The sequence below is a fragment of the Gracilinanus agilis genome, chromosome 2, assembly GCF_016433145.1.
Source record: "Gracilinanus agilis isolate LMUSP501 chromosome 2, AgileGrace, whole genome shotgun sequence".
Lineage (NCBI taxonomy): Eukaryota > Metazoa > Chordata > Mammalia > Didelphimorphia > Didelphidae > Gracilinanus > Gracilinanus agilis.
The window spans coordinates 199,883,659-199,911,545 of NC_058131.1; the positions used below are offsets into that span (position 1 = coordinate 199,883,659).

Consider the following 27,887-nt stretch of genomic DNA (forward strand, 5'->3'; position numbering starts at 1 on the left):
AATTCTTCTGTCATTTACAAATTCTAGAAATTCCATAAAAATGGGACATAGCCTTTTATATTTTATAACCTGAGTGATATAGAATGTAGCTATCCATGAAATAAGTAAAGTAACAACAACAAATTTATGCTCCAGTTTCAGTACCTGCACTTTTTAATGTGATCGCTCCCCTTTACTATGTTCCTTAGGAACACATCCTTGAAATTTATACTGGAATCTGGGCTAAAACACTGCGGGGGGAGGGGGTGTGTGCCACAAGAATAGGAATTGGTGTGGAGTATATGATGGTAATTTTGGATGCATCAGTTTGTCGTGTTATCTCAAGGCAATCCAGGAGGTGGCAGTCCAGTGGTGATTCATAAAGTCTCCCAGTTGACTATTGAAGTGGATTCTCTTTTCCATGATAGTTTCACATAATTCTTTCTGTAAGTCTATGTGGATATGGTGTAATTGGATCAAGATGCAATGAGACATGCTCCTCCCCAGCCCATTTTCTCCCCCCACCAAATTACACTGGACATGAGTAGATGGTATTTAACCTCACTCATCCTTCTATGTTCCTGAATTATTTAGTGTTAGTGATTGTGTAATTTTAATATCCCCACAATCAACAAACATTTCTTCACTCCCTATGATAAACAGAGCAATGTCCTGGGCTCTGGGGAGACTAAAAGGCATGAGTTCCTTATTCTTTTCCTTTTTGTTTTTGGTCTGGATCTGTGATTCATCAGGGACTCCCAGTGTGGTAAATCCCCACACCAATTAACTCCGGAACTCATCTGAAACTTTAGTTTTACAGAATGACCCGGAGCACTGAAAGATAAGCTGCTTTGCCCATGGAAACATAGCTAGTATGTGTCATAGGCTCACATCTTTAGAACCAGAAGGAAACTTGGAGACCATTGAGTCTAATCTTCTCATTTTATAGAGGAAGAAACTCAGGCCCAACAAAGTTAAGTGACCTGACAAAAAACATCACAGATATATGAATTAGCAGAGCTAGGAACTGAACCCCGACTCTAAATTCAATAAATTCTCCTCATCATCCATCCTAACCCCAACAATCCAAGACTAGAACAAAGGGTTCCTTGATTCTGCTACAGAACCACCCTACCAGGTTATTTCTCTTCCTGCCCTTAAGTGGCTCATAATCTAGTCTGAGGATAGGGTATAGAGATAATGAAATACATCATAAAATCCCAGAGCTGGAAGAAAGTTTAGAAGACATCTATTCCAAGCAACAAATTCTGTCTACATGTCCAACAAACAGTCACTTAGCCTCTGCTTAAAGACTTTTGGTGTTGGGGAGCTTACTTCGTCATAATTCATCCAATTCAGTTTTCTACAACTCTGCTAATATCATTTTCTTGATGTTAAACTGAAACCTTCATCTAGTGTTTTTTCCAAGGTCAAGGAGATCAAATCTTAATACTTTTTTCCCCCATATGAGTACCCTTCAAAAATTCATACCCACTTCTTTTTCTCTACTCTTTGCTCCTTATTTCTTTTTTTTAAGTTAAAAATTATATAACAGGAATTTTAAACTTTCCTTACCTCTCACACCCGACCAAATCACTAATAACTAGATAAGTCAGTTTTTCTTTTATTTCTCACCATCCCCCCAGATGTTCAATATTTTTAGATATTATTGCCATGATACTCAGCTGTGAGGTCACTAACACTGCAGTGTAACAGAGGCCCATGATATGGCCTTCAGAATTGCCCATGATATTCCCTAACATACTGTCTTTACCCTTACATAATGCCTCAATATTCTGCTGATTGATACCCCATACAGCCACATTATTGTTTTCCTTTTACTTACTGCTGACAAACACCATGAAGTTGATTTGTCTATATTAGAGGCAATCATCCCAAATAATTTCCCAGGCTTCATTGTGAAACGGTGTGTGGCTGCTTGTGATTAGTTTTGGGCTTGAGTCTCATTGCCGAAATGTCTGTTCATCTAACTGTTTGACCTACTTATCAGCCAATAGAACCAATCTCTTCAATTTGTAGTCTTTTGCTCTATTCTTTTGCATTTGTTGCTCTCTTAGGCCTTCTGACTGTAAATCAATCTCTTAGTAGTACAGTAACAATGCCTCCCTCAAATTCAGATAAATTTTCTATAGCCTCTCTCTACAACCTACTGATTCTTTACTGCTCTCAGAACAAAGGCAAGGTTCACATTTGTTAGACATAATTTCCCCTTTATAAATTCACCATGATGATTCCTTACTAAATTATGCATTTCTTAAATGGTTAGTAATACTAGCTCTTGTCACTGAGTTTAATAACTTCTTTATAACTGAAGTGAGGGTTAAAGGTCTGACATTTCCTGGATTACCCCTTAGTCTCCTTTCAACTATATTGATTGTCTAAAATAAGAATAGCACTTAGGCTCGTGTGATGGTTGGTATTCTGAAAGAGATTTACCATCATTGATCAAACTATGTAACAACTATGAAAAGAAAGTTGGCTTTGGGAAACTGAGTCATGGTGAGAATTAGCTTCATCAAGGCTATTCTTACATTTATTTAGAGTACTTTCAAATATTCTTTCAGGTCTAACTTGAGGGGGTACAGAAATTCTGTCAATCAATTCTCAATGAATTTTTTTGCATTCAGTTTCATGCAGTGCAACACAATTTAGTTAAAATTCCTAGTGAAGAAGATACTGCTCTAAATATTAATGATATAGGGATGGAAAAAATGACATCGTTCCTGCCCTTGTCACCTTACAATTTAATGGAGTGTGTGTGTATGAGATAATACATGTAGAATTATAAGGGCACAAATTTATAGGATTAAGGGATTTTAAAGAGATTAAATCCAAATATCTCATTTTATAATGAGAAAACTGAGGTCTGGAGAAGTAAAATGATTTATCTAAAATTATATAGTCAAGTATAGACTCAGGATTGAATTCAAGCCACTTGACTCCAAATACAGTGCTCTTTCCATAGCACTTTGCTTTATACAGAACAAAGTCATAGAGTAGAATATAAGAAAAACGAGAAGTAAAGAGATAAAATGCTATAAGAAGGTTGAAGAAGAATTTGAGGACGGAGAGATGATTTTTTTAGGTGGGGGTTAATTGGGGAAGTTTTCATGGAGGAAGTAGACTTTGAATTGGGCCATGAAAGAAGGATGCTTTTAATTGGTAGAAATGTAGAAGGAGTGAATTCTAGCCAAAGGGGATAGCCTATATGAATAGACAGTCAAGATTAGAGAAGAGTTAATAGTTCATGGAGGCCAAAAGTATCTAAGGAGGGTTATAGACTAAAATAAGGATAGAAGAGTAAATTATAATCAAATTGTGGAAGACCTATGAGTATAGGACAAAAAAATTGTGCTTTTTCCTAAAGGCATTGGAGAGTCACTAAAAGCTCCTTATAAGTAGAGTGAATTTATAAATCTATTAGAATGATCATTATGCAGCTCTGCAAAGGATGCATTGGAGGGGTGGGAGAAAGAAAAAATGGAGGAAGTGAGAAGGATGTAGCAATAGTTTAGGTGAGTAGTAATGAAGAACTAAACTAGCATAGATGGGGAAGGGGGAGGAATGAAGGGTTGAATATGAAAGATTTTGCCAATATAAACAGTAGCATTTAGGAAGTAATTAGGTGGCACAGTGGATAGAGAGCCAGGCCTAAAGGTAAGTGGTCTTGGATTCAAATTTGGCCTCAAACACTTCCTGGCTGTATGACCCTGGGCAAGTCACTTAACCCCAATTACCCATCCCTTACTAGGGCTTTGGAACCAATACCTAGGATTGATTCTAAGATGTAAGGTAAGAATTATTTTTAAGAAAAAGAAAAATAATTTCACTAAACAGGGAAGGGGGAGAAGGGAGGATTAGGAGGGTAAATTAAGGGAGAGATTAAGGTAGATTAAGCAAAACAAACTAAAGATGTACAAAAATATTTATGCCTCCTTTTGAGGAGGCAAAGATTGGGTATCTAAGGGGGTGCCCATCAAATGGGGAAAGACTGAATGAGTAATAGTGTATAAATCTGATCAAAGTACTAGTATTCTGTAAGAAATGGGGAAAGAGATGGCTTTAGAGATAATTGGGAAGATTATCACTTATGCATAGTGAAGTAAGGAGAACAATATGTACAATGACCTCAATATAATAAAGATAAACAACTTTAAAAGAACTCAGAACTCTAATCATTGTAATGATTCCAGAAGATGAAAGACAAAACAAATTATTTACCTCCTGATAGAGACGTGAAAAAAAAAGTGCAGAAGAAGACATTTTTTTTGGACATGACTGATATGAAAATTGTTTTGCGTAGTCATATACGCTTATAAAAGGTATTTTGTTTATATGTTATTCTCACTTGTGGTTAAGGTGGGAGAGAAAGAAGATGAAATTTTGCTGGTTGAAAAGGGGGTGATGTAGTTTGGAGAATAGCAGTTTCTTAGCGTTTCAGTGACTTGGATATTACCACCAATTTCTGATTTTAGAATTGGATGTGCCCTTGACTTAGCCTAGAATCCAGTATCCTCAGGTACATTCATGTGGCTAAAAAAAGAGGACCCTAGACATACTGGGTGTCCTGGGACTTTTAATTTTGATCCTAGGAAATGGCCACAGTGGTTGCAGAGTCCTTACTGGCTTCCTCCACTTGTGTTGGGCCCTGGGAAAGCTTCTTTTAGGGTTAGGAGAGGGGCTTACTAATTGTATCAAAAACTTTTAACTCAGATTGGAGTGTGGGGGAGGACCGAGAGGGAAACACAGTCTTTTTATGAGAACTACCTACTTGCTTTCACATACCTCTGTACCCTATCTTAGAGATCTAATCATCCACTAACACTAACTTTTGAATCATAATATGGTAACTAGCTAGAAACTTAGCCATAAATTGGGATAAATCTGAAACCAAGCAATAGCCAATCATACCACCTACCACCCTGGAGACTGACCTGCAAACCTTAGAGCTTCGTGAAGCTTGATCCACTCCACCTAAATACTATAAGGAATTTTTCATAGGCACTAAACAAATATGTGTCTTCTCTATCCATAATTTTAAATCTTCATAGATAAATCAGCATCTCGGCTAATGCAGATAAATATTTAACAACTGACCCTTTGTAAAAACAAAAACAACATATATGCAGGACACATTTTTAAATTTAATCTGCATTAACATTTTCTTCATCACTTTAAGTCTAGACAATCAAAAAGCTCAATAAGTGATGCTCTGATTTGTAGTGTTTGCCAGTTCCAGAGATGGAAATGCTCACACTGAGAAATTAATAATTGAGAGCTAGTATGAGCTGGCTTTATACATACTTGACTATATATCATACGTGGGCCCATGAATTTTGTAATACATTTTAAATCAAATTGTGTCTATAGGCAGGGACCAAGAAAAAGAATTATTTTCTTAGTCCCCACATACCCGAAGGGAGCCCAGGTCACAGTCAAAATATAGGCCTTCTGTGTCAAATAAAAAACACTGCAAGAATACAGAAGGAAATAGTTTAAATACCTATTAGTCAACATCGCATAAAACTTGGCAGAATATGCTTAAAATCACAAATCTTGGAATATAATGGTGTATTCCAAAAGACACCAGCTTACAAACAAAAATACTTTATTCTGTAGAGCTGAGTATAATCCAATGAGAGGAAGGGAAATGATGTTTAACTTGCAAATATTTCTGATGGAAAAAAAATTAGAGCCAAGTAGCAACTTAGAGATGCGAACTCAAGAGTTCAGAGAAACCTTTAGAAAGGTAAATCTGAGTAATTGGAAAGATCTGTATGAAGATGTCCTAATAATAGTAGAAAAAGACATAAATGTTCTTCAGAATCTAAATGTTATGAAAGGGTAAAGGAGTTAAAAATAGAAGTCTTAGGAATAGACTGGTTCTGTTCTCAATGTTTGAAAGGGGGAAAAGGAAGGGAGAGAAAGAGAATGAATACACTAATTTAGAAAGCAGGAAGGAGGAGAACTTGATGTTTCTCATAATTGGGCATGGGAAGGATATACAAACATGGAAGGGCTAAGGAGAAACAGGCAATGATGAATCTTACTCATGTAAAATGAACAAAGGAGTATTGAATACACATATACAAAAACTAAGAATTCGGGGCAGAGATGCATAAAATTCTACAGGGAAATAAATAGGGCTATCCTAAAAGGGCAAAGGGTGTTTAGAGGGAGGATAATATCAGGGAGGGGTTAGTTAAAAGCAAAACAAATTTCCTAATTTTGAGAGGGAGGGAAAAAGGAAATAAAAGGCCAAAGGTTCGGGGAGATGACTTAAGTTGATTCTTCTACAACAGGTGAATAGATGAACAAATTGTGATACATGAATATGATGGAATATTTTGGTACTGTAAAAAAAGATAAAATAGGTGATTTCAGAGTAATATGAGCAGTATGAAATTATACAGAGTGAAATGAACAAAATCAAGAGAAAGATTATAAAGAAAAAAACCAGACTGAACAGCAACAAAAGGTCACATGGACAGTATTTGAAGTGCATTCAAATTTACCAACTTATGCAGATCTTCAAGTGTTCTGCAATTTGTAGTCTTAGAGAATGGTTTTGGGGCACTGAGAAATTAAGTGAATTACTTTGGGTTGCACAGTTAGAATGTGACAGAGGTAGGATTTGAACACATCTTCTAAGGCAGTTCATTATCTCTATATCATTATTTTCTCTCTGAATTATTATTAAAATAGTATTTTACTGTAAAAAAATAACTTTGAAAAATAAGAATTCTGATTAAAATAATGACCAAACATATTTCTAGAGGGCCTAATGAGGGAGCATTGTACCCATCTCCTAATAGAGAGGTAATGGATACAAGGCAAAGAGATATTTGCTTTTGGATATGACCTTTGTTTTAATGTTTTTTTTCTTTTCTTTCATTTAATGGAATGCATGTGTTTATACTTTAAAAAAGCAAGTGGCACGAAATGGAAATTTAGGATTTCATATAAAATCTTCTTTTGCATGTGCTGCTAAATGTATGGAAATGCGCTCTCTCTCTCTCTCTCTCTCTCTCTCTCTCTCTCTCTCTCTCTCTCTCTTTCTGTTTTTATATCCAAAGTGAAAATAAAATTGAAAAAGAAATGGAATACAACTAAATTTTTTTTTGGCTAAAAGAGAATCTATATGAATTAGGTAGAATTAGAGGCATAGGAAGAGCTTTGAATAGTATGGAAACTCTGAAAGAACCCAGTAAACAAAACAAAACAAGACAAAACAAAATAAGACAAAAAAGATATGTGTAAGACACTATATTCACTGTGGTCCTATGTGCTTTCAATTGAATTATAACTAGAACATACTTTGATAAAAGGTTAATATGAGTTAAATAGTAATTTCTATTACCCTAAAGACTACTGGTTTAGGGGTGTCATTCTACTGTTGTGATAACTTACTAGAAAGGTAGTCTATAAATGCTATAGGAGGGGATGTATTCTCTCTAACAAAGACATAACATTAGAGAGCTTCAGGCCTTTGTTGAGACTCTAAACCAGTGGTTCCCAAACTTTTTTGGCCTACCGCCCCCTTTCCAGAAAAAAATATTACTTAGCCCCCAGAAATTAATTTTTTAAAAATTTTAATAGCAATTAATAGGAAAGATAAATGCATTTGTGGNAAAGGTAGTCTATAAATGCTATAGGAGGGGATGTATTCTCTCTAACAAAGACATAACATTAGAGAGCTTCAGGCCTTTGTTGAGACTCTAAACCAGTGGTTCCCAAACTTTTTTGGCCTACCGCCCCCTTTCCAGAAAAAAATATTACTTAGCCCCCAGAAATTAATTTTTTAAAAATTTTAATAGCAATTAATAGGAAAGATAAATGCATCTGTGGCCATCACCGCCTCTCTGGATCACTGCAGCACCCACCAGGGGGCAGTGGTACCCACTTTGGGAATCACTGCTCTAAGGGCTCACTTTTGTGACTGTAGCTTTCTATTTTATGTCTGTTCGGAGAAGTTGAGGTGGCTTATCCAAAGTCACTGGCATAATCAGAAACAGAACCTTGTGTCTTCTGACTCTAGGTCATGTGCATAGGCTATAATACACTGAGAATTCACATGCAAAAATCGCAATAACAACTGCATACACAGAACACATGTAATCATGGCCTACTTCAATTTTCCTATTATATCCCAAGAACCTAGCACAATGTCTGGCACTTAATGAATCCTCCTTGGTTGATTGGATGGACCTTCAGAGAGCAATGGGTATACGAATTATCTGTATCTATGTTGATCTATTGTAAACTAACTATGTGTAAAAATTTTAGAATTTAAAATAAATTATGTAGGATGGAGAGGTGGGGAAAATCTTATCTGACAGTGAAAAATCAAATTGGAAAATGCTGGAGATGATATTGCATTTTATTTTTTCAATTACTATATATTTTATTAATTCTGAGGTAAATTGGTGCTTGTAAGCAAAATGAAGCAAATTGGATGAAATAGTGTCATCCACAGCAGATCTACATTACATAATGAGGTTTTAGAAATTTCAAAGTCCTGTAGTATGCCTCTTGTTTAGTAAGACTTTGAGGTAGTTTATATGAGATAGAAGATTAAAAAAAAAGATTATAACTGAGATGCTCATTTTTTCCCTATTGAAACCATTACATTTGAGTTACCAAATTATAATGACAATAGTAAATTGTCATGTTGAAACTAATTTTTTCTTAGATATATGGGAATCACCAAAAATATTATTAATATTAGTGGTTTTTGTACAGAGGAGTGTTAGCAGCTTACTGAAGGAAATCCCTATTCACGAACAAGGTTTAAGTACCAGGGAAGATGGTAGCAAATGTTGAGAGAGTCGGAGATTTGGGCTAGTTTAGAGAAAACTCTAGAACATAGGTCTCAAGTGATCAATCATTACTTCTTTGATTTCTTTCCCCTTTTGAATGTAAGTTCCTTGGAAGCAGAGGCTAATCTTTCCTTCTGCTTGTATTTGTATTTGCATTCCCATTGCTTATGCACAGTGCCCCACACTTACTTGGTGACTTGGCCTGACTTCCATCCAAATGATCCGTTCTCAATTACTATTCTTGGAGCACAAGATAATGAGTTTGCAAGAAAGATGAACACTTTCCCCCCTTAAAGATAAACTAAACTTTTTTTTTTTTCAGAAATAGGTATATGGTGCTGCTGACTTTAAACTGAAAATGAAACTTCATGTCACTCTATATTTGAACTGCAATGATTACATTTCTTCACATAATACTATGTTTAATTTCTTGTATAAATATCATCTAAAAAAGAAAACTTTCACGGGGCTCTGTTGTTACTATTGTACAGAAGAGGAAAATATGATATGTAATCCACCCCACCCCACCTATTGATTTTTGTCAGGTCACTCCTCCGCTTAATAACTTTTAGGAAAAGTCCCTAATGGGTCAATTTCCAAACTCTTTCATTTGATGCTTAAACTGATTAGCAGAAATCACTAAGCTTGTCCATTCATCACCCCTGTACTATTTGACTGACACCAGCTCTTCTTGGCTCTTGGTAAGTAGTGCAGTCTGGCAGCATTTATTAATCTTCTACCATGTGCACTGTGCTAGGTGATGTGGAGGCAAAGGCAAAGTGACAAACAGTCACCATCTTCAAAGAGTAGATATTTTATTAGGAAACACAATATGTAAACAGATTATGGTTATTTGAGGAGAGACTATGCAAAACTATTGGGATAAGGAAAGGCTTTCTATTGGAAGTAGCATATAAGCTGAATCCCAAAGGAAGGAAACCAGAGATCCCAGGAGACAGAGGCAAGGAGAGAGTGTCTTCTAAGCATGACTGGGGAGAAGAGTATCACTATGCAAATATAGGAAATAAAATGCTGAGTTTAGGGAATAGAAAATAGGTCAGTTTGACTGGAATATGGAAGAAAATTATGTGAAGTTGGGTAAATTGGGTTGGAGCCAGAGTGTGAAGGGCTTTAAATGCCAAGTCAAGGAGTTTGCATTATATCCAAGAGATAAAGGAGCCACTGAAGGCTCTTGAGCAGGCAAGTGACGAAGATTTATTCTAAAAAAAGATTATTTTGGAAGTGGTGTGGAAGCACTGGACAGAGAGCAGGCAACTGGAAGCCAAGAGACCACATTCCTTCAAAGACCAAGCAAATCCTACTTCCTTCATGAAAACTTCTGAAAAACTCTCAGACTATAATTAATATATAATATAATAATATAAAACTCTCAGACTATAAACTTCCTTTCTCTGAAATCCTACTGCATGTTCATACTAACACCACATAATTTAGAATTTGATGATACAGTTTTTAAATTTTCCTGTAGCTATTTTCTTAATGCAGATCTTATCTCCTTAATGGAATTATGTGCTCCAGGGAAAAGAATTTTCTACTCTTGTATCTCGCTTTCAGTGGACATAGGTGTAAAAAGTGATGGATACTATGGGCTTAACTAAAACTGATTGACAGCTTCTCAAGTTTCACTGAATTTTCCTCCCAGAATACAAGGCCTCATACCAACATCACTGCATCACAGATGTAGACTTTTAATTACCATCACCATCACATAGATGGTCAGGAGTTAAGCAAGGACCAGAAACTTCTAATTGCCTAGACCGTTATGAGTTGGAATGGAGCCTCAGGACTGGTGTTTAGTCCATGGGGAATTTAGGATCTAACCTAAGAGAGCAATAATGAATTTGATGAAGAAGTACCTTGGGGCAGCTGGGCTGTGTTTATGGAGAAAGAATATATACTGAGTGCCAGAGAAAATTATGATTGTAGAAATGATTTTGATGTGAAAATGATGACTAAATGGGTGTTTAAGAGGGAAGCCACAAGCTGAGTTAAAAGGCTGCAAAGGGCATAGGATCATGTTTTGGGTCCTCCTATAGCACTCTTTCTCCTCCCCTTTACATACACATACACACACACACACACACACACACACACACACACACACACACACACACTGACACATTGATACACATAAACACTTCGGTGCTAGATGAACTTCAGTGAAAGTCTTTAAGATCATATTTTTGTCTTGTATAGTCTATCTGAATTGTGGGTTTCTAAGATCTTCTTGTTTCTTTTGGACAGGGATTCCTCAGAGGTGCTAACTCAGGGAATCAGGTGGAGGGTGACAATAGAATATCACCTATTCATCAATAGGCCATAGGATTTCCACTTCTATGGCAAAGGGACAACTGGAGCATTTATTGAAAGTGTCAAGGCCTTAGTGTGACAGTATCACTAATTATTTTAGAGATTGGCAAATTGACTGTTGAGGTAAGAAGGAGGAACATTTGGGTTTACTGCTTTTTCACACTCTGAAAATTGCAAGTTTTAGCAAAAATGTTCTTCCTTTTCTTCCTGTGACATCCAATCCACCAAAACATTTTTTTTACATATTCATAAAGACTTTGAGGGGTCATCAGATTCTCTGCTTCACTTTTAGGCAGAAGCATATTTATTTATTTTATTCCATTTGTTTATTTATTCATTTTTTAAACCCTTACCTTCTGTCTTGGAGCCAAATACTGTGTATTATTCCAAGGCAGAAGAGTGGTAAGGACTAGGCAATGGGGGTCAAGTGACTTGCCCAGGGTCACACAGCTGGGAAGTGTCTGAGGCTAGATCTGAACCTAGGACCTCCCTTCTCTAGGCCTGGTTCTCAATCCACTGAGCTACCCAGCTGCCCCCTGTAAGAAGCATATTTAAACCTTTCCAGACAAAAGAAAATCTCTCCAATTTCTATTTAAAAACAAAACAAACCTCTTTATTAAGGGAGGATCTATCATTTCTTCTTTTTTAAACCTTTACCTTCCACCTTAGAATCAATACTGTGTATTGGTTCCAAGGCAGAAGAGCTTCAAGGGCTAGGTAATGGGGATTAAGTGACTTGCTCAGGGTCATAAAGCTAGGAAGTGCCTGGAGCCAAATTTGAACACAAGACCTCTTATCTTGGCTCTCTTTCCACTGAGCCATCTAGCTCTCCTCCACACCCCTTTTACTTTTGATTTAGGTCCTTAGACAACATCTTGGACAAACCCTTTGTTCTATAGATAAAAAAAACTAGGGCTCAAAGGGAAAGCAATTTTTCTAAGGTCACTCACACTTTTGACAGCTTTCAATGTTCAGAAAACCTTATTTTTAACAAGAATTCTTATTGCCTCTGTCAGATCATATTGCTTTTTTATTCTGTTTTTGGGAGATGGCAATTTATTTGTTTTATTTATATGTGTCTTATCTACCAATGAGATGATAAAATTTAGAAAGCAAGGTGGTACATATCTTATATGTTTTCCACCAATTACAGCATCTACTCTGGTGTTGAGCAGAGATTTAATAAATCTTAACTGAATCAATCTATCACCATGTTTTAAGAGTCCCTCATATATCAGTGACTGTACCATGAAGATACTCTGCCACCTTAACCACTGATTCACTAGTGTACATATGAAATTCAGTTCAATAAGAGTCAATTCAATCTTGGATCTCATGTAGGGAGATCCTGGAAGTAATAGAAGCATTTTTCCATAACACATATCACAACATAGTCCTCTGGCATTGGACCCTGGATAGGACATTAAATGTAAAATTATTATATTACAATATTATTACTAGATAATAATCCTAACGTCCATGGAGCTTTAGTTTTCAAAATGCTTTCATAGACATGATTTTATTTGACTCTCACAACACCTTATAAGGCAGGCACCATATTATTTTACAGATGAGGAAACTGAAACTTGGGGACTTCAACTAATTTGTCCACTGATAGTCAATGGCAGTATCAGGGGAAGAACCCTGGTCTTATAGCTTCTAGTCTCACATATAGACTACATATTATGGTGCAAATCTAGAATTCATATTCTAAGGCAAGTAATAAGAACACAACCAGTAATTAATTCTGCATTACAGAACTAAACAAATACTCTATGCTACTACAATATGTTTTTAAAATTGGATGATTATGATTTACAATTTCATTAATATTACATTGTAAAGACCCATGAGATTCTAAGATGCTTCTTTTTTTTTAAAACACTTAATTTCTGTCTTAGAACCAATATTGGTTCTAAGGTGGAAGAGCAGTTAGAACTAAGCAATGGGAGTATATTGACTTGTTCAGGGTCACTTAGCTAGGAAGTATCTGAGGTCAAATATGAATCCAGGACTTCCCATCTTTGGGTCCGGCTTTCTATATACTGAGCCACCCACTTACCCCATAACTGTAAGCATTTTGAGGGCATGGGGTATCTTTTGCCCCCCCCTTTTTTTTTTAAATCTCCAGGCCTTAGCACAGTGCCTGGTATATAGTAGGAATTTTATCGATGTTTATCAGTGGGCATTCAGAACACCCTGCCCTATACGAGACATAACAAGATGGTGTGGAGAGAACTGGTGGTCCAGGAACAGCAATCAAAAGCATAAACCAAAAGAAGAAACTGAGAAGAAAGCAGAAGATTGAGGTGTAGCAGAAAAGAGATAAGAAGAGCAATCAGGCCTCTGTGGGCATCTCTGAGCAGAAGTCTTGAATTGAAGTTAATGATCACACACAGCTCTTCAAGGACTAATTAAAGTTCTTAAAATATATATATATATATATATGCATATATATATTTTTTTTTCTTCAACTTTTCTTCCCCATGCCTGTCTAGGACCAAGATGATAATACTCTGCTAGATCTTTTTTAAACTTAATATCTTGATTAGGCCTCAGATATATACTCTAGAAAGTATGGTCCTTTAAATGAGAGATTGTCATACTTTTGTATTTTTGTATATCTATCACTAATACAAAGAACAGATTCTGGAACATTGTAGGCACTTAATAAATGCTTGCTGTTTGAATGAAATTTACTTAAGATGATTCCTTTAAGTTTATTAATTCTTAGACAACTCTATGTGATAGCAGAAGACTTTTGGCCAAAGATTTTGGAAAGGAAAGTTAAGTATAGGAGGTTTCAGAATCTTAGAGATCATCTAATTCAGTCCTTTGGTTTTTACATAAGAAAGAATTGAGGCTCGGGGACTCTGTGTACATATTATACATATTGTAAATAGTAGGTGCATAATAGGAAGCATTTATCACATATCAGCAAATATTCTTTAAAAATTGCCTTAGACTTAATTATTATGAATTTTAAGATACTTCAATTATCAGAAACATTATTTGATTATAAAACAACTTTATTAAACTATAATAACGAATTGAAGAGGTAGGGAACTTAGACAAATCACCTCATTTTCTGAGAAATAAGGACACTAAGGTTTTGAGAATTTATTTGGTTTATCCATGGTAGCAGGGTCAAGATTTAAGCCCAGATGTAAGCCCAGATTGAACTTAAATACAGAAATGGATCAACTTAACTCTATCAAAAGACCTAAATGATACTTTCCTTGTACCTAATTACAAGGTGAACTGTCTTCCCAGATAGTTTTAGTGATCTACTTCAAGGATCCAGTCAAGAAAAAATAACTGATAGTAAAGAAATAGCTTTTAAACATGCCATTTTTCAGGGATGACTGACAAAAGAAGTCAGGTGTTAATAGTGGCAGTGTTTTCTTCAGCCTAATGGTAGCTTTCTGAGCTCACCACCCTCCCACCGCTTCTATGATATCTACTGGGAACTGCAGAAAGAAGCATTTCTCTTTTTAAGTTGTACCATGTAAGAATTTAATAATTTATCATTAAGGGACCAGAGATTAATGATCATTTTAAAACTCTGGTCTTTTTTAATGGGTTAAAGTATGAAAATGAATTATAACTCACTAGATTCTATGTAACAATTTATTCTGTTTTTCAGATCACAGGAGGATTAAGTGAGAGACACAGCGACACTTAACCAGAAAGAAACACTCTGTATAAAAATTGGAGTTAACAATTAGAAAAATCTTTGACCACTAAAAAGTAACTGTTTTAATTTTAGAATGAGAGAATTTTCATAACTGGGGACCCAGACTAGTGACAAATAGATTAAAAAAACAACAAAAAAAAGAACCCTATTCCTCATATACTAAGACAAGCAGAAAATGAGAATAACTGCAGCTCAGATTAGTTTAATGTGAATTCATGGGGGCAGCTAGGTGGCTCAGTGGATTTAGAGCTGGGTCTGGAGACCAAACCAAAGGTCCTGGGTTCAAATATGACTTCTAATACTTCTTAGGTATGTGACCTTGGGCAAGTCACATAACACCCACTGCTTAGCTCTTACCATCTTTCTGTTTTGGAATCAATACATAGTATTAATTCTAAGGTAGAAGGTAAAGGTTTTAAAAAATAAAGTGAATTCATTGTATACAGAAAGTATTTACCTTTAGTTTATTTTTTATATTTATATATTTACATTTACCATAGCATACAGAAAGGATTACCTCCTCATTTCTTCCTAATTACTCATATAGTGCTTGTGGATTCTTGATTTTCTTGAATCCTTTGACTCTTCAGTTATTTCAGGCTTAAGGGGATAGGGTTCTATTGCTGTGGATGGAATTATTTGCTTTCCTTAGTGTTATCTAAAATCCAATGCCAAAAGGTGAGGTATTGTGTTGCCTCTAAGTATATAGTTTTAAAAATATTTAATTTCTCTGCCCTAATTTCCTTACTCAAATCTAAGCCTCTTCTCTGCCTCTTTTAGTTTGTATTTGTGTTAGTCAGTTTTCCTTCTTTCTCTTTAGCTATCCTGCTGTCATGGTTCTCTGAGTAGACTCACGTTCTTTATCTTAAGACTGATGTTTGCGTCATCTCTTTAGAGGATATTGATGTGATCAGCTTTAGAAGGAACCTGATGAAAGGTTCAGAAAGATAAAGGTCACTAGTGGTTAATGCAAAATAAGAAAAATGAGAGTCATTGGGATTTCAAGGTTTCCTGACATAATGGTCCAGCTCTTTTTTCCACTCCTCCTATGAGAGAAGGGAATGGTTTCAGAAAATACAGTTCAGAAATACAGATTGCTGTTGGATCTGCTCAAGTGTGGAACTAAAATATCACTCTATTTATGAGCAATGGCCTGCTATTTCAACAGCAAAACATGCAAAGTTTGGTTTTCATGTTATAGATGTTGCTATGAGTGGCAGGAAATTAGTGAGAGGATTACCACTTATAGCAGCAGCGTGAAATGTAAAGTATTTGGCATATTTGGGAACAGAAATAAATTACTGACAGAGAAGTTTTTTCCCCCCAAGATGTCTTTTGAAAGTCCTGTTTCAGTAAACTAGGATGAATGTCTAAGCGTCTGGTCATGTGAAATGATCAAAATAGCATACAGCCTTTGAACTAGGCTCAGTCTAACTCCGCCTCACCCCAAGGGATTAAGAAATACCTGGAATACAAGCCATCTTGAGTGTTTTCCTGTGATATTGGTTAAATGATGCCTCAAACTTTAGTTTTTGAAGTTTCTCCATTGGAGATTTCTCCCTCTAACTGAAAAAAAAAACTTTGCAAAACAGCCTTTGGGAATCAGTTATCTGAAGTGATTTTTTTTCTCAGAAGGAGAAACATTAATAGTTTGTTTTGAGAATCAAATAAGCGTTTATTGTTTCCTTGCAGAGGAAGTGCAACAACTAGGGCATGGCAGAACATTCCTAAAACTGACCTTTAGTTTTTGTCTTAAACTGACTGAGATCACTTGAGCATTGGAACTCATTAGACAGGTAATCTTTAAAGTAGCAATCTGTCCTTTTCTGCCTGGTTCACTAAAAACTTGGAAAAGATTTGTTGTCCAATGGTATTAGGACTTTTCCCAGTATTTTTGAGCCATCCTTTGGGGGAGTTATAGACAATTCCTCAAAAGCAATTCAGCCATGTGACAATTCAGATTCAGACCTGAGAGGGACCTTAAGGGTCACCTATTCTAATTCCCTTATTTTACAGATGAAGAAACTGAGGCTTAGGCTGAGTAACTTGTCCAAAGTCACATTAAGCAGCAAGTTCTAGTTGGAATTCAAACCCAAGTCTTTTGACTCCAAATCTTTCTTCTGTATAACACCACAAGATGGCAAAGTGGATAGTGCTGTACTGGCAGTCATTAAGCCCTGAAGTCAAATCCTGCCTCAGATACTTACTCATTGTGTAACCCCAGACAAGTCATTTTACTTCCTTCAGTTTCAGTTTCCTCAATTGTAAAATGGAGATGATATTAATAGCACCTGTTTCACGGGGTTGTTTTGAGGATCAAATGAAACAAAATATGTAAAGTGATTTGTAACCCTTCAAGTGCTATATAAATGCCACATGGTTATTATTTAGAAGCGGGGTTTTGAAAGAGATTTTAAAAATTTACATTTGGCAGAATTATTTATTTGCTTTTGTACTATCTCTTCCAAATCACTGTTTGTAGCTTAGCTGAATTTTTAAAAAGCAAAATTCTGACATGCCTTCTTCCCTATCCTCCTAGCATTAGAAATATAATAAGGCATAGGATAGTGTTCCTGTTTGTTTCTTTATGGCAAACTATTATGCTCTATCTATTATGTTCACCTAATTGGATTTTCCTCCCCCACATATATTTACTTTTAGCTCTTTTATGCATCAAGAACAGGCTAAAGCCTATGAATTTCCTGGTTCAATAGTTCACGCTCAAGGGCCTGTAATTTCATCAGTGTGGATGAATACTCCCTCCACCAGGGCATATGATAACCCCTCCAATGCTTTAGTAGATAGCCTTTGTGAATTGCTCTGGCTATAAAGCACAATATCCTGCAGCTAATCTGGGGATGAGTAGCTTGAAGCTACTCATCCCCAGATTATCTTTTATGTGACGTTAGTCCTCACATGATAAATGCACAGTCCATCCCTGGGCTAGCAGAACTTGCCAGAGCTTGTCCTCTGTTTGACTGAATTCCCAACACAACAAATATATTTTAAGTATTTAAATCAGAACCAGAGAGGTCTATGTGAACCTCTAGCAGTCAAATTCTAAGAGTGAGGTTGGACATCTGTTGGTCATTTCAGAAAACGTCCACATAGACTTCAACTTAGGGTGGGCCAAAGATTACAAAAAGCAATCTGAAATATAAAATGGAGTTTTTTGAGAAAATAACCTCCCCCCAAATATACCTTAGATGATCAATTAATCGTGTGTCCTAATTAAAATAAAATTTATGTGATTAAATACTAATCTTTGACTCCCATATAGGCTTCCATAATTTAAAACAAGTTTTTTTATTGCCTTCAAGACATAGAGACTAGAACTTGAGGAAACAATGCTTTATACCTTTTTTTTTTTATCATAAGCCATAGCCAATTTATGGAATTGAATCAGCTATGACAATCAGCTACACGAGAGCATGTCTAATGTGTCTAGAAATAATTAGCTCAATGGCCACACTCTTCATCTTCCCAAATATTTCATTATATGGGGCCTCGTCATGGAATTTTTCAGCATGAAAATTATGCTTACCCTTTTGCTGTCATGGGTTCCTCCAAAGCAAAGACCACAAAAACAAATAGTTTTATGATTTTAAAGAAAATATTAGGCTCTATGTTAAAAAATATTGCCTTGCTGTGGTACCTTTTCCAAACATAATATATTAACAATAAAAATTAAACCTTTAAAACATATTGGTTAGGACCATATTTTATTTTCTAATGTGATCATAGATTGTGCTCCCTTCTTTAGTAGATTCTCTAAAATCTTCTGTATGAGAAAATTTATGAATTAGTTGGCTAGGAGAATTTATCTCAGTTTCAAATATTTTTTAGAATAATTTATTTTTGGGTAGTGTGTATATGTCATTTTCGATCGTGACCCCAAACCACTGTAACCATTTCAAAGAGTTTTCTTATGTGATCAAGCCAGGCTGCACAGGGGTAAAACTATCATTATTTCAGAAAAAGGAATGGTTAGAATGTTCAATGCTTGCCTTATGGGATTAGTAACAACCATCACACACCTACCTGAACTAAGAAAAGCTCTCCCCACAGGCTTTGGGAAATAGCAGTCCTTTGAATTAAGGAATTGGCTTCCCTAGCATTCAAACAGCTTTCTAGCCAGGGATGGGGGTTGGGAGAGAAAAAAAGAAATCCCTCCCTTTTCTCATCAGGTTTTGGCATTACTACTAGGCAAATTCCAAGAGAATGAGAAGGTACTATCACTGAAAAGCTCAAGCCTGACTTCCTTTTTCCCTCCCTCCCTTTCTTCCTCCTTTTCTTACTTTCTTCCTCTTTAAGATTATAGGCTTTGTATTTGAAGAGATGTTGGAGAGCATCAAGTTCAACCCTCTCATTTTACAGATAAGGAAACTGAAACCTTCTGTACAAGAAGTAGTTCCTAACCCTTTTTTAGTTTTGGTTATGAGGAAGGAGCAAAAAAATCCAAGTGCTCACATCTTGTTCCTAAAACATTCCAACTCCAATGTCTTAAATGTTGTTATTTGTTCACACTAGACAGAAAAGTGGGGGTACCAAATCAGAGTCATATTCTGAAAATATAGAGGTTAAACATGGCTGGATTAATCAGTTCCTTTGTCATTTCATTAATATCCATTTCCATCCTATGCATATGATAAGATCACTATTGTGAATCCTCTGTAATCAATATCCTAAACCCAGATTTTACCAATCAACCTACATCCAGCTGCATGGAGGTCCAAAATACCACTACACAAATAAATGAGTTAAAGTCATTTTTAGAGCAACGTCACACTAAGTAATAATCTCTGTTGCAAATATGTCAGATCATTCAAGACAAAAAAATTTCCTTGTAAATTTCCTACCTAAACCAAACTATATAGTACCTTATAGGACTGATAATCTAAAGTACTATATATATATATATATATATAGTAGATATATATATGGTATATATATATACGTGTATATATATACATATATATATGAAAAGACATGCAGAAACACACATATCTACAAACTATAGTAGCCTTTGACATTCCACTTAAACAATTATTTGCCTGAAAGAAGTAAAAGTCTACAAGGATATCTAGATCAGTCTTTAAAATAAAAATTAAGGGATTTCACAAAGGGTGAATCCTATAGTAAGGAAGAGAGAGAAAGAATTTTCTGCATGACTTCCATTAGTTGAAACTTACTTATCTCATGAAGATCAACCCAGAGAATTAATAATGAAAACTTAAACCAGAATACCATCTACTACTTTATTAATATGTTAATGATTACCATGCTCTTCTTCCTCCTCCTCTTCTTCCTCCTCCTCCTCCTCTTCCTCTTCTTCATCCTCCACATCTTCTCCCTCTTCTTCATCATCTTCCTCCTCTTCTTCAATCTCCTCCTCTTCTTCTCGATCTATCTCTTCATCATCTTCATCCTCTTCTCCTTGCTCCTCATTGTCATCGGAGTACTCCTCCTCCTCCTCTTCTTCTTTCTCATCCATTTCCTCAGTTCCATCCGTTTCATAACATTCATCTACTGAGGAGTTGTCGGTTTTAACCACAAATGGCTTCCTTTTGGGAGCAGGTTCTTGAGGTTGTTTATCTTGTGTTTTTCTTTTTTTAGCCAAAGGACAGCCATAAACACTGTTTAGGAAAGTAAAAGAGGTATGTTATTATTACCACTCTTGATGGTCAGAGCGATAGAAGTCATATCATTTAATCAACCTTATTAATTATTATATCTCTTCTGAAGTGTTTAGCAGACTGGCTTCAATGCCATTAATGAACTGACAACACAGGAACATATAACCTGGCAATTGTTACTGCAATTATAGTGCTTTGAAATATAGATTTTATTCATCTGGTTATTTTAAAAATTTAGTCACACATTTTACCTTGATTGTATTATAGGTCCAACAAATCCTTATGTTTTAGATTACCAATCAGCAAAATGGATATAATAATATCAACTCATTCATTAGGATGCTATAAAGATTAATAATATTTAAATTTTAGTGGAAAGTTAATTCAATGAGAATTTTGATAATGATTCAACAAATTGAAAGCATTTCGATGAAACAATCAATTGAAGAAATATTTCTATTCTATTCTTTTTATAACATATCCCATCTTATCCTATATTATATATTACATTATGAAAGGCCTTGGGATGGCCACATCTTTTTGGGAGGAGATGTTTTTTGTTTTCATTTTCTGCAAAGCTTTGACAATCATCTGGGGCCTAGGAGGCAGTGCTTCTATTAGGTAGTAGTACTTTTGCTGATGGTGAAAATGCTGATCTGATCTAGATATGATAGCATATTTCCTAGCTTTCTGAGCATTTGGCTGTGATAATTTAATTAAGTCTACACTGCCCATCTTTAGATTTAATCACCAAAGGTGAGAGTACCTTCCAGTTCTGGGAGGTCCTAACAAGAGTGAGTAAGAATCAGAATCAATGGACCCGCCCCCTAGGCGTTCTATTGTGATTGGACAGGAAGGCTAAGGGAAGGCACTGGAAGTGATATATATGTGGCCCTTCCAAGGAGGGAGGGAAGTGAGTGAGGCTGCCGCTGGTTTGGTGAAGGGGACCTGAGGGAGCTTTGCTGGTTCGTGACTGAGACTGTTCCACGTGGTGAGTTTAAAGACTGAATCTTCCTGAACTGCTATTAAGAAGCTTCTTTTATAGACTCTGTGAATGAAGTTTGCTCCATTCACCTCCAGGCCTCAGGCCCTTTAACCCTCGGCTGAGGCTTAAGATCTACCTGGACTAATCAGTGGGATAGATTCTTATTTCCTTACTTCCTCTCTCTCTTCTCATGTAAATAAATTTCCATAAAAGTCAATTTTGATTTGAGATTATTCTTAATTGAGGATCGATAATAGTTCAATCCTCTGGTGACCATCTTTAATATATTGAACCCATAAAACCCCTTTTTCACCCTTACACAGCTAAGCACAGAGAAGTAAATATATAAACTAAGATGCAGCTGCAATCTGAACCAGCTTAGTGATTTACTACAATCATTGTTTTTTGGTCATCTAGTCTAGTCCTCTCAAGTGAAGGATAAGGAAACTAAGTCCCAGATAAGTAATGTAACAAGTGCATGATGATATAGGGAATATGTTAGTAGACTCAGCCATTTGACCCAGATTTTCTGACTTCAATACACTTTCAATGGTCCCACACTGCCTCCCTAATTTACTCACTATTGAACTTGGGATAGCCCATAGGAAATATAAAGGCAATAATCAAAAATTTGCCTAGATGTGATTTATAACACAACATGCAGAGAAATCCTATGAGCTCTGCCAGTGGGATTTTGCATTTTCTAGCTTAGGTGGGTCATCCAATGAATGAATGAATGAATGAATGAATGATAATAATAATTCCCTACCCCACTTCCAACCCTGAAAATATAGTAGTGACAAATTTTATCCTTGAGGAAACCATGAGCAAAATAGACCTAATATCTATATTATGAAAAATAATGATGATAATAATGCTACCTTAATTTGTGTAGAAATTTATACTTCACAATATACATTTGCTTATGCAACCATTTGATGCTCACAAAAATTCTATGCATTATACAGTTTTGTTATCCCTTTTTTAGGTGGGGAAAAGTGAACCTCTTTGATCCAGAGTGTTAGTAGGTGGCAGAGGCATAACTTGAACTTAGAGGTCTTATCTATTCCAATGTCCTTTTCCCTTTTCTATCCTGTGGGTATGTGTTGAACAGATCCATGAGAATAGAAAATCCACCAAATAGAAAGCTCTCTGATCTAAACATTTAGGTTTTTTTGCAAATATAGACATTCCAGAAAGTGAATTTTCTTTGAAGCTGACGTTCTTTGTTCAAACATTAACTTATAATAATAACAGTAAAGGGCTAGGCTATCTTGTACCCTAGTTTTTGACTGATTCTCCTTTTCTGCTTGCGCATCTCCCTCATACATACACACTCATCAATCACTCATCAATATAGTGTTTGTGAGCAGTGTCTTCTCAATATTTTTCTTCACTGGGAGATTAAAACTGAGTTTATGGGCTTGTTCATACTTATATTAATCTGGGATTCTTATAAGTAAATAATCTAATTATCTGAACCTATTTGGGGATGCAATTCAGTTACTTTTTCCAAATGGCAATTGGGAAATAATGTTCAGTTATTAATTTAGAATTCCTAGTGTAGAGAATCCTAGAAATAAAGATTCCTGATTTATGTTTCTTATTCCAGGCCTAACTTCAGATTTTTTCCCCTTTACTCTCCTTCTGGTTTCCTTTGTAACTATCCAGTAACTTACATATTCTCCTAGTGTCTCTGATTTTGAAAGAGAAGTTGCTTTGTGCATAGGATAATTGGATTATTAAGGAAAGGGCCTTAGTGGCCATCTAGTCAAAATTTCTAATTTTATAAATATGAAAATGAGCTACCTGAGGGATTAGGCCACTTGCCCAGGCTCACACAATTAGTATGAGATGTAGTCCTCGAACCCAGATCTTTCTGGTTCCCATTCTATCACTGTCCATCCTAATTTTTTCGCAATTTCCCAGGAAGATAATTTGAAATCTGTTTCTTGTTATGGATTCTCCCACTGACAGAATTGAAGCATGCCCCACCTATAGTACTGAGGGTCATACAAACTTGGTTGCTAAATGACTGGGCATCTAAGGTAATCTTCCTTTATTTAGGATCTTCTCATTGCTCCTAGTTTGACCATGGCCTTAGTTTCCTCCTCTGTAAAATAAAATTGTTTGGACTGGCGGTTCTCTAAGGTAGCATTTTGCTTTGTAGTTATGAACCTGTGATGTTTTGTCTTGCACTTTCACTTCCAGGAGAATGAGAGAAGAAAAAGTCCTTGGGTTTCTGCTTGTTTCACACAATCTGGAATATTATTGAAACTCACTTAGAATTACAATTTACTTTCAGGAACTTCATAACTAAGAAAGAAACTTAAGCTTGGCCACTCAGAAGCTATTTAACTTTGCACAGGGCACTTTACCTTTCTGGGCCTCAATTTCTCATTTATAAAATGAAGGAGTTGGATTAAATGGTTGTAAAGGTCCCTTTCAGTTCTTTGATTTTTATGAGTTCAATAGCTATCTAACTTGGACTACTTTTAGTTTCATTAATCAAAATAGTAAAATATATTTATATGTACAATATGTACAAGTATATAATCTAAAGCCATTTCTAATCTGAGGGGAAAAACTGGTCTCATGGAGACATCAATTTGTAGAATTAGAAAAGACTTTGGAGGTCCAATCTTCTCTCTAACTCCACTTTACAACAGGGAAAACTGAGGTCAAAAGAGAGGTGATGTACTCATAGTTATACCACGGGGCAGTGGTAGAGCTATTGGTAACCTGAAGCCTACCATCTCCCAGGCCAGTATTCGTTTTGTCTAGCCATAGTGCCTCCTTAAAGCAATGTTTCTAATTTTGATATTATAGTTCATCTGTGGATGAATTGAAAAGATAGAATTAGTGCCTGAACCTATGCCTAGTTGATATAAGGAACTCCTAGATGAGGAAACTTCCTCTACCAATTTAGGTCACTATCTTCTTTGCAACATAAGTGAGTGGACTAGAGAACTGAGAGTTAAAGAGATTTGGCCAGGGTTGCATAGCCAGTATGTAGAAGATAGAGAACTTGAACCCAAGTCTTTCTGGTTAAAACAATCTGCTTTTATACAATTCGTTGTATTAAAGGACAGTGACAGCTAGTGGGTAGAGCACTGGGCTTGGAATCAAGAAGACATCTTCATGAGTTCAAATCTGGCCCAAACACTTCCTAGCTGTTTTCCCTGTGCAAGTTACTTAACCCTGTTTGCCTCAGTTTAATCATCTGTAAAATGACCTAGAGAAGGAAATGACAAAACACTCCAATATCTTTGACAAGAAAACCCCAAATGGAGTCATAAGGAGTCAAACATGACTGAAATGACTGAACAACAATAGCATCTTGAAAGACATTATAAATAAGGTGTCTGTACCCCTTGCACTAAGCTTGTGGCCCATATTGTAAAAGCCATAAATCCATGTAAACTCCCAAAGTTGTCAATATATTTTAGAACCCCAAAAATAAAACATATCTAAAGTAAGTAAGCAAACTTTTATTAGTAATACATTTTGTGAACCAAATATCTTGTGGATTAGTTTTCAAATGTATTTAGTTGTAAATATTAATGAAATATATTCTCAATTAGAATTAATATTGAATTCGCAGTAGCACTTTTTCATTATGTATTTTCCAAATCAATTAGTGCTCATGACACAATCATTTTTATGATGAGGTCCCCAAATTTTTGACATTAAAAAAATTCTCATCATCAAGAAAATTGTGATCACTGGTTAATAGGAAAGCTCATTGGACCCAAAATCAGTGGAACAAGGTTAGAACCTTGGTCTGCCACTGATTTTTCTGTGTGACCCTGGGCAAGTTATTTCCATCTTCTTGGCCCTTGCTTTAGCATCTGAAAAATGAAAGAGATGGACCAGATAATATGTTAAGTCACTTTTTATGCCAACATTCTATGATTTATGGTCATGAACTCTCTTACTTCTTACTGTTGGTTTTTCCTGATGAGTGAAGCTTTCAAAATACTTTTGCAATTTTTCCAATTCTAATTGGTTACCTTTTATTTTCTTGCCTGCCTATATTACCCCCCAAATCACTTGACAAATCATTGTGTATTTTCCAGACTTCTGCCCTGGATCCAGTTTATCAACTGTTGGGGATAAACTGGCCCTCCTATTCCAGAGTTTCATGCCAATTCCCATGCCCTGATGCACATACTTCTAGCTAAATCTATTGATGTAAAATGTAAATAAAACTGACACCCTGTGGTGGCAGAATTCTCCATGCTACTTTTTTTTATTTGATCTATAATCTTTTAGTGCCAGTCTCTGGCATCTATTTTTAATGTGGCAACAAAATTCAAGTCAAAAGAAAGACTTCATCAGAATTTACCTATAGTATTTAAGTGGCCATGTAGACTAGAGAGCCTACTAAATTCTGAGCATGTTTCCTAGCCTATGTGACTTGGGAGCTTGAAATGTTTCAAAGCACTGCCTTGTAAAGTGTTCCTAGAATGTGAGTTGGGGGAGTATGGATTTATATAAACCTGTATTACTGTATACCATGCTTGTTTTTTTTTTCCCTAAGAAGTGGGCAGCAAACCTGCAAAGAGAGGTTACTGCATGTCACAGTGAGAGTACTGATTTCAGTGGGGTTTTAATCTTATTCCTTCTCCAACCTGGCAATGATTTCAGAAGCTGCTTTGTGTCAGCACTAGGCCTGCCCCAGGGCTGCCATAGCATACTGATTCAGCCAGACAGCTGTTTAACAATCCATAGAAATCTTTCTCTAAATTGTAAAAAAAAATTATCTGACTCAAATCACCAACCTGTGACAATTCCAATTCCACAGAAAGCTTGAGGATAATCCTAAATGTTGAACTAGATACTGGTGCATCCAGTTGAGCCTCAAATAAAATGTTTGGTAAAGCCCCTTAGCTCTTTTGTTTTTGGTTTAGTAATGAATTAGAAAGACTCCTCAATAATTCTACTTTCCATTGCCCTCTTCTTAAATCCTGTTACTCAGTCTTACAGCTGTGGGGTCAATCCTATTTCTGCTCTTCTATCAACAATGCAGAGATGTAGTGTAGATTGAGATACCATCTAGAAATTAAGAGATGGTCAAAAGAAGAAAAAAGAAACAGATGGAGTAAACTAACATATTTAGTGAAAGGATCTTTGAAAAGAAGAAAGTCAATCATTATAATCCTAACTGCACTAAAATAAGTTATTTAAATAAATCACATTCAGTAAAATACTATATACCTATATAATTTGACTTTGAGCATGCACAGTTTACCTAATATATAGCCCTTTGTGTCCCTACCACATGGATGAAGGCTATCCTCCTTTATTGACTTTATGTATCTTTACCCCCACACTGTTTTCTCTCTTTTCTTCCTACCTTCTGCTATGCTCCTAGCTACTGTTCCCAGCACTCAGCATCCAGCCTGGAAGCCATGAACTGAACCTGAAAGCAGGGGGAAAGGACTTGGCTTTCCCAGGTCTCCTTTAATTCCAGCTCAAGAAATGGGCCTGAGGGTCACACAGTTAATACATATATGAGGTAAAATTTGAACTCAGGTTTCCTGACTCCAGGCCAGTGTGACCACTTAGGATCCTATTGCCATGATCTCCCTTTCCTGGGATATATCTGATCCTCAGCCTCCATGGGAGCTTACACTAAACAGTGAAGGACAGACTTGCATCAGTACTAACATGATGATACCTTTGGTCAGCCAGTCCTTTCTGCTTCATCTCATCCCTGCTGCCAACTGAATTTGCACTAAGCCTAAGAATTCCTGATTACTTCTCCCATTCTGCCTGTATTTCTACTAGCATTTGATATTTCTTAATGATTTATCTTCCCAGTACAGTAAACCATAATATCTCATCCATATCACCAAAGGCTGTTACTCTTGTTAATTTCACCTTTCTCTTAAACTTTTTGCAGAATATTGCCAAATAGGGATTTTTGGAAAATACAGTGTTTATTCTTTTATTTAAAGCTGTCACCCAAATAAATATCTTTAGAGTTATGAAATATTAAATAATTAATTCCTTTAACATACTTTTGGGCTGTAATGTTTTTAATCTTAAATCTAAAATAACTTCAGGGACTGTTCATGATACCATTGCAAATAGAAGTTAAAAAAGTCAAAACTGTAAGATTTGAGTGAGAAAATACCTACAAAATTTCTGATGTTTTAACATAAGATGAATAGAATAATAACCAATTGGAAAGTCAACTTCTCCAGTCACTTAAGGGGTAGGGGTGTGTGTGTGTGTGTGTGTGTGTGTGTGTGTGTGTGTGTGTGTGTGTGTGTGTGTGTGTGTGTGTGTGTTTAAAGTTATTCCCTAGGTATCCAGGAGAAATTAACAGGAAGTGGTACAATTTTAGATTTACGAGGCAGCTTGGATTAGCAGATTAGAAGAGACCTGGTTCAAGTACCAGCTTTACTATT

At 35.9% G+C, this 27,887-nt stretch overlaps 1 protein-coding gene across 1 annotated transcript in view; it reads right to left on the bottom strand.

Moving 5' to 3' along the window:
- The window catches only part of MYT1L (myelin transcription factor 1 like), a 309,828-nt gene that overhangs the window by 199,090 nt on the left and 82,851 nt on the right, over positions 1 to 27,887 (bottom strand). Inside the window, exon 5 of the mRNA XM_044660933.1 lies at positions 20,128 to 20,483. Coding sequence (XP_044516868.1) covers positions 20,128 to 20,483 — 356 coding nt within the window. The remainder of the gene's footprint in view (positions 1 to 20,127; positions 20,484 to 27,887) is intronic.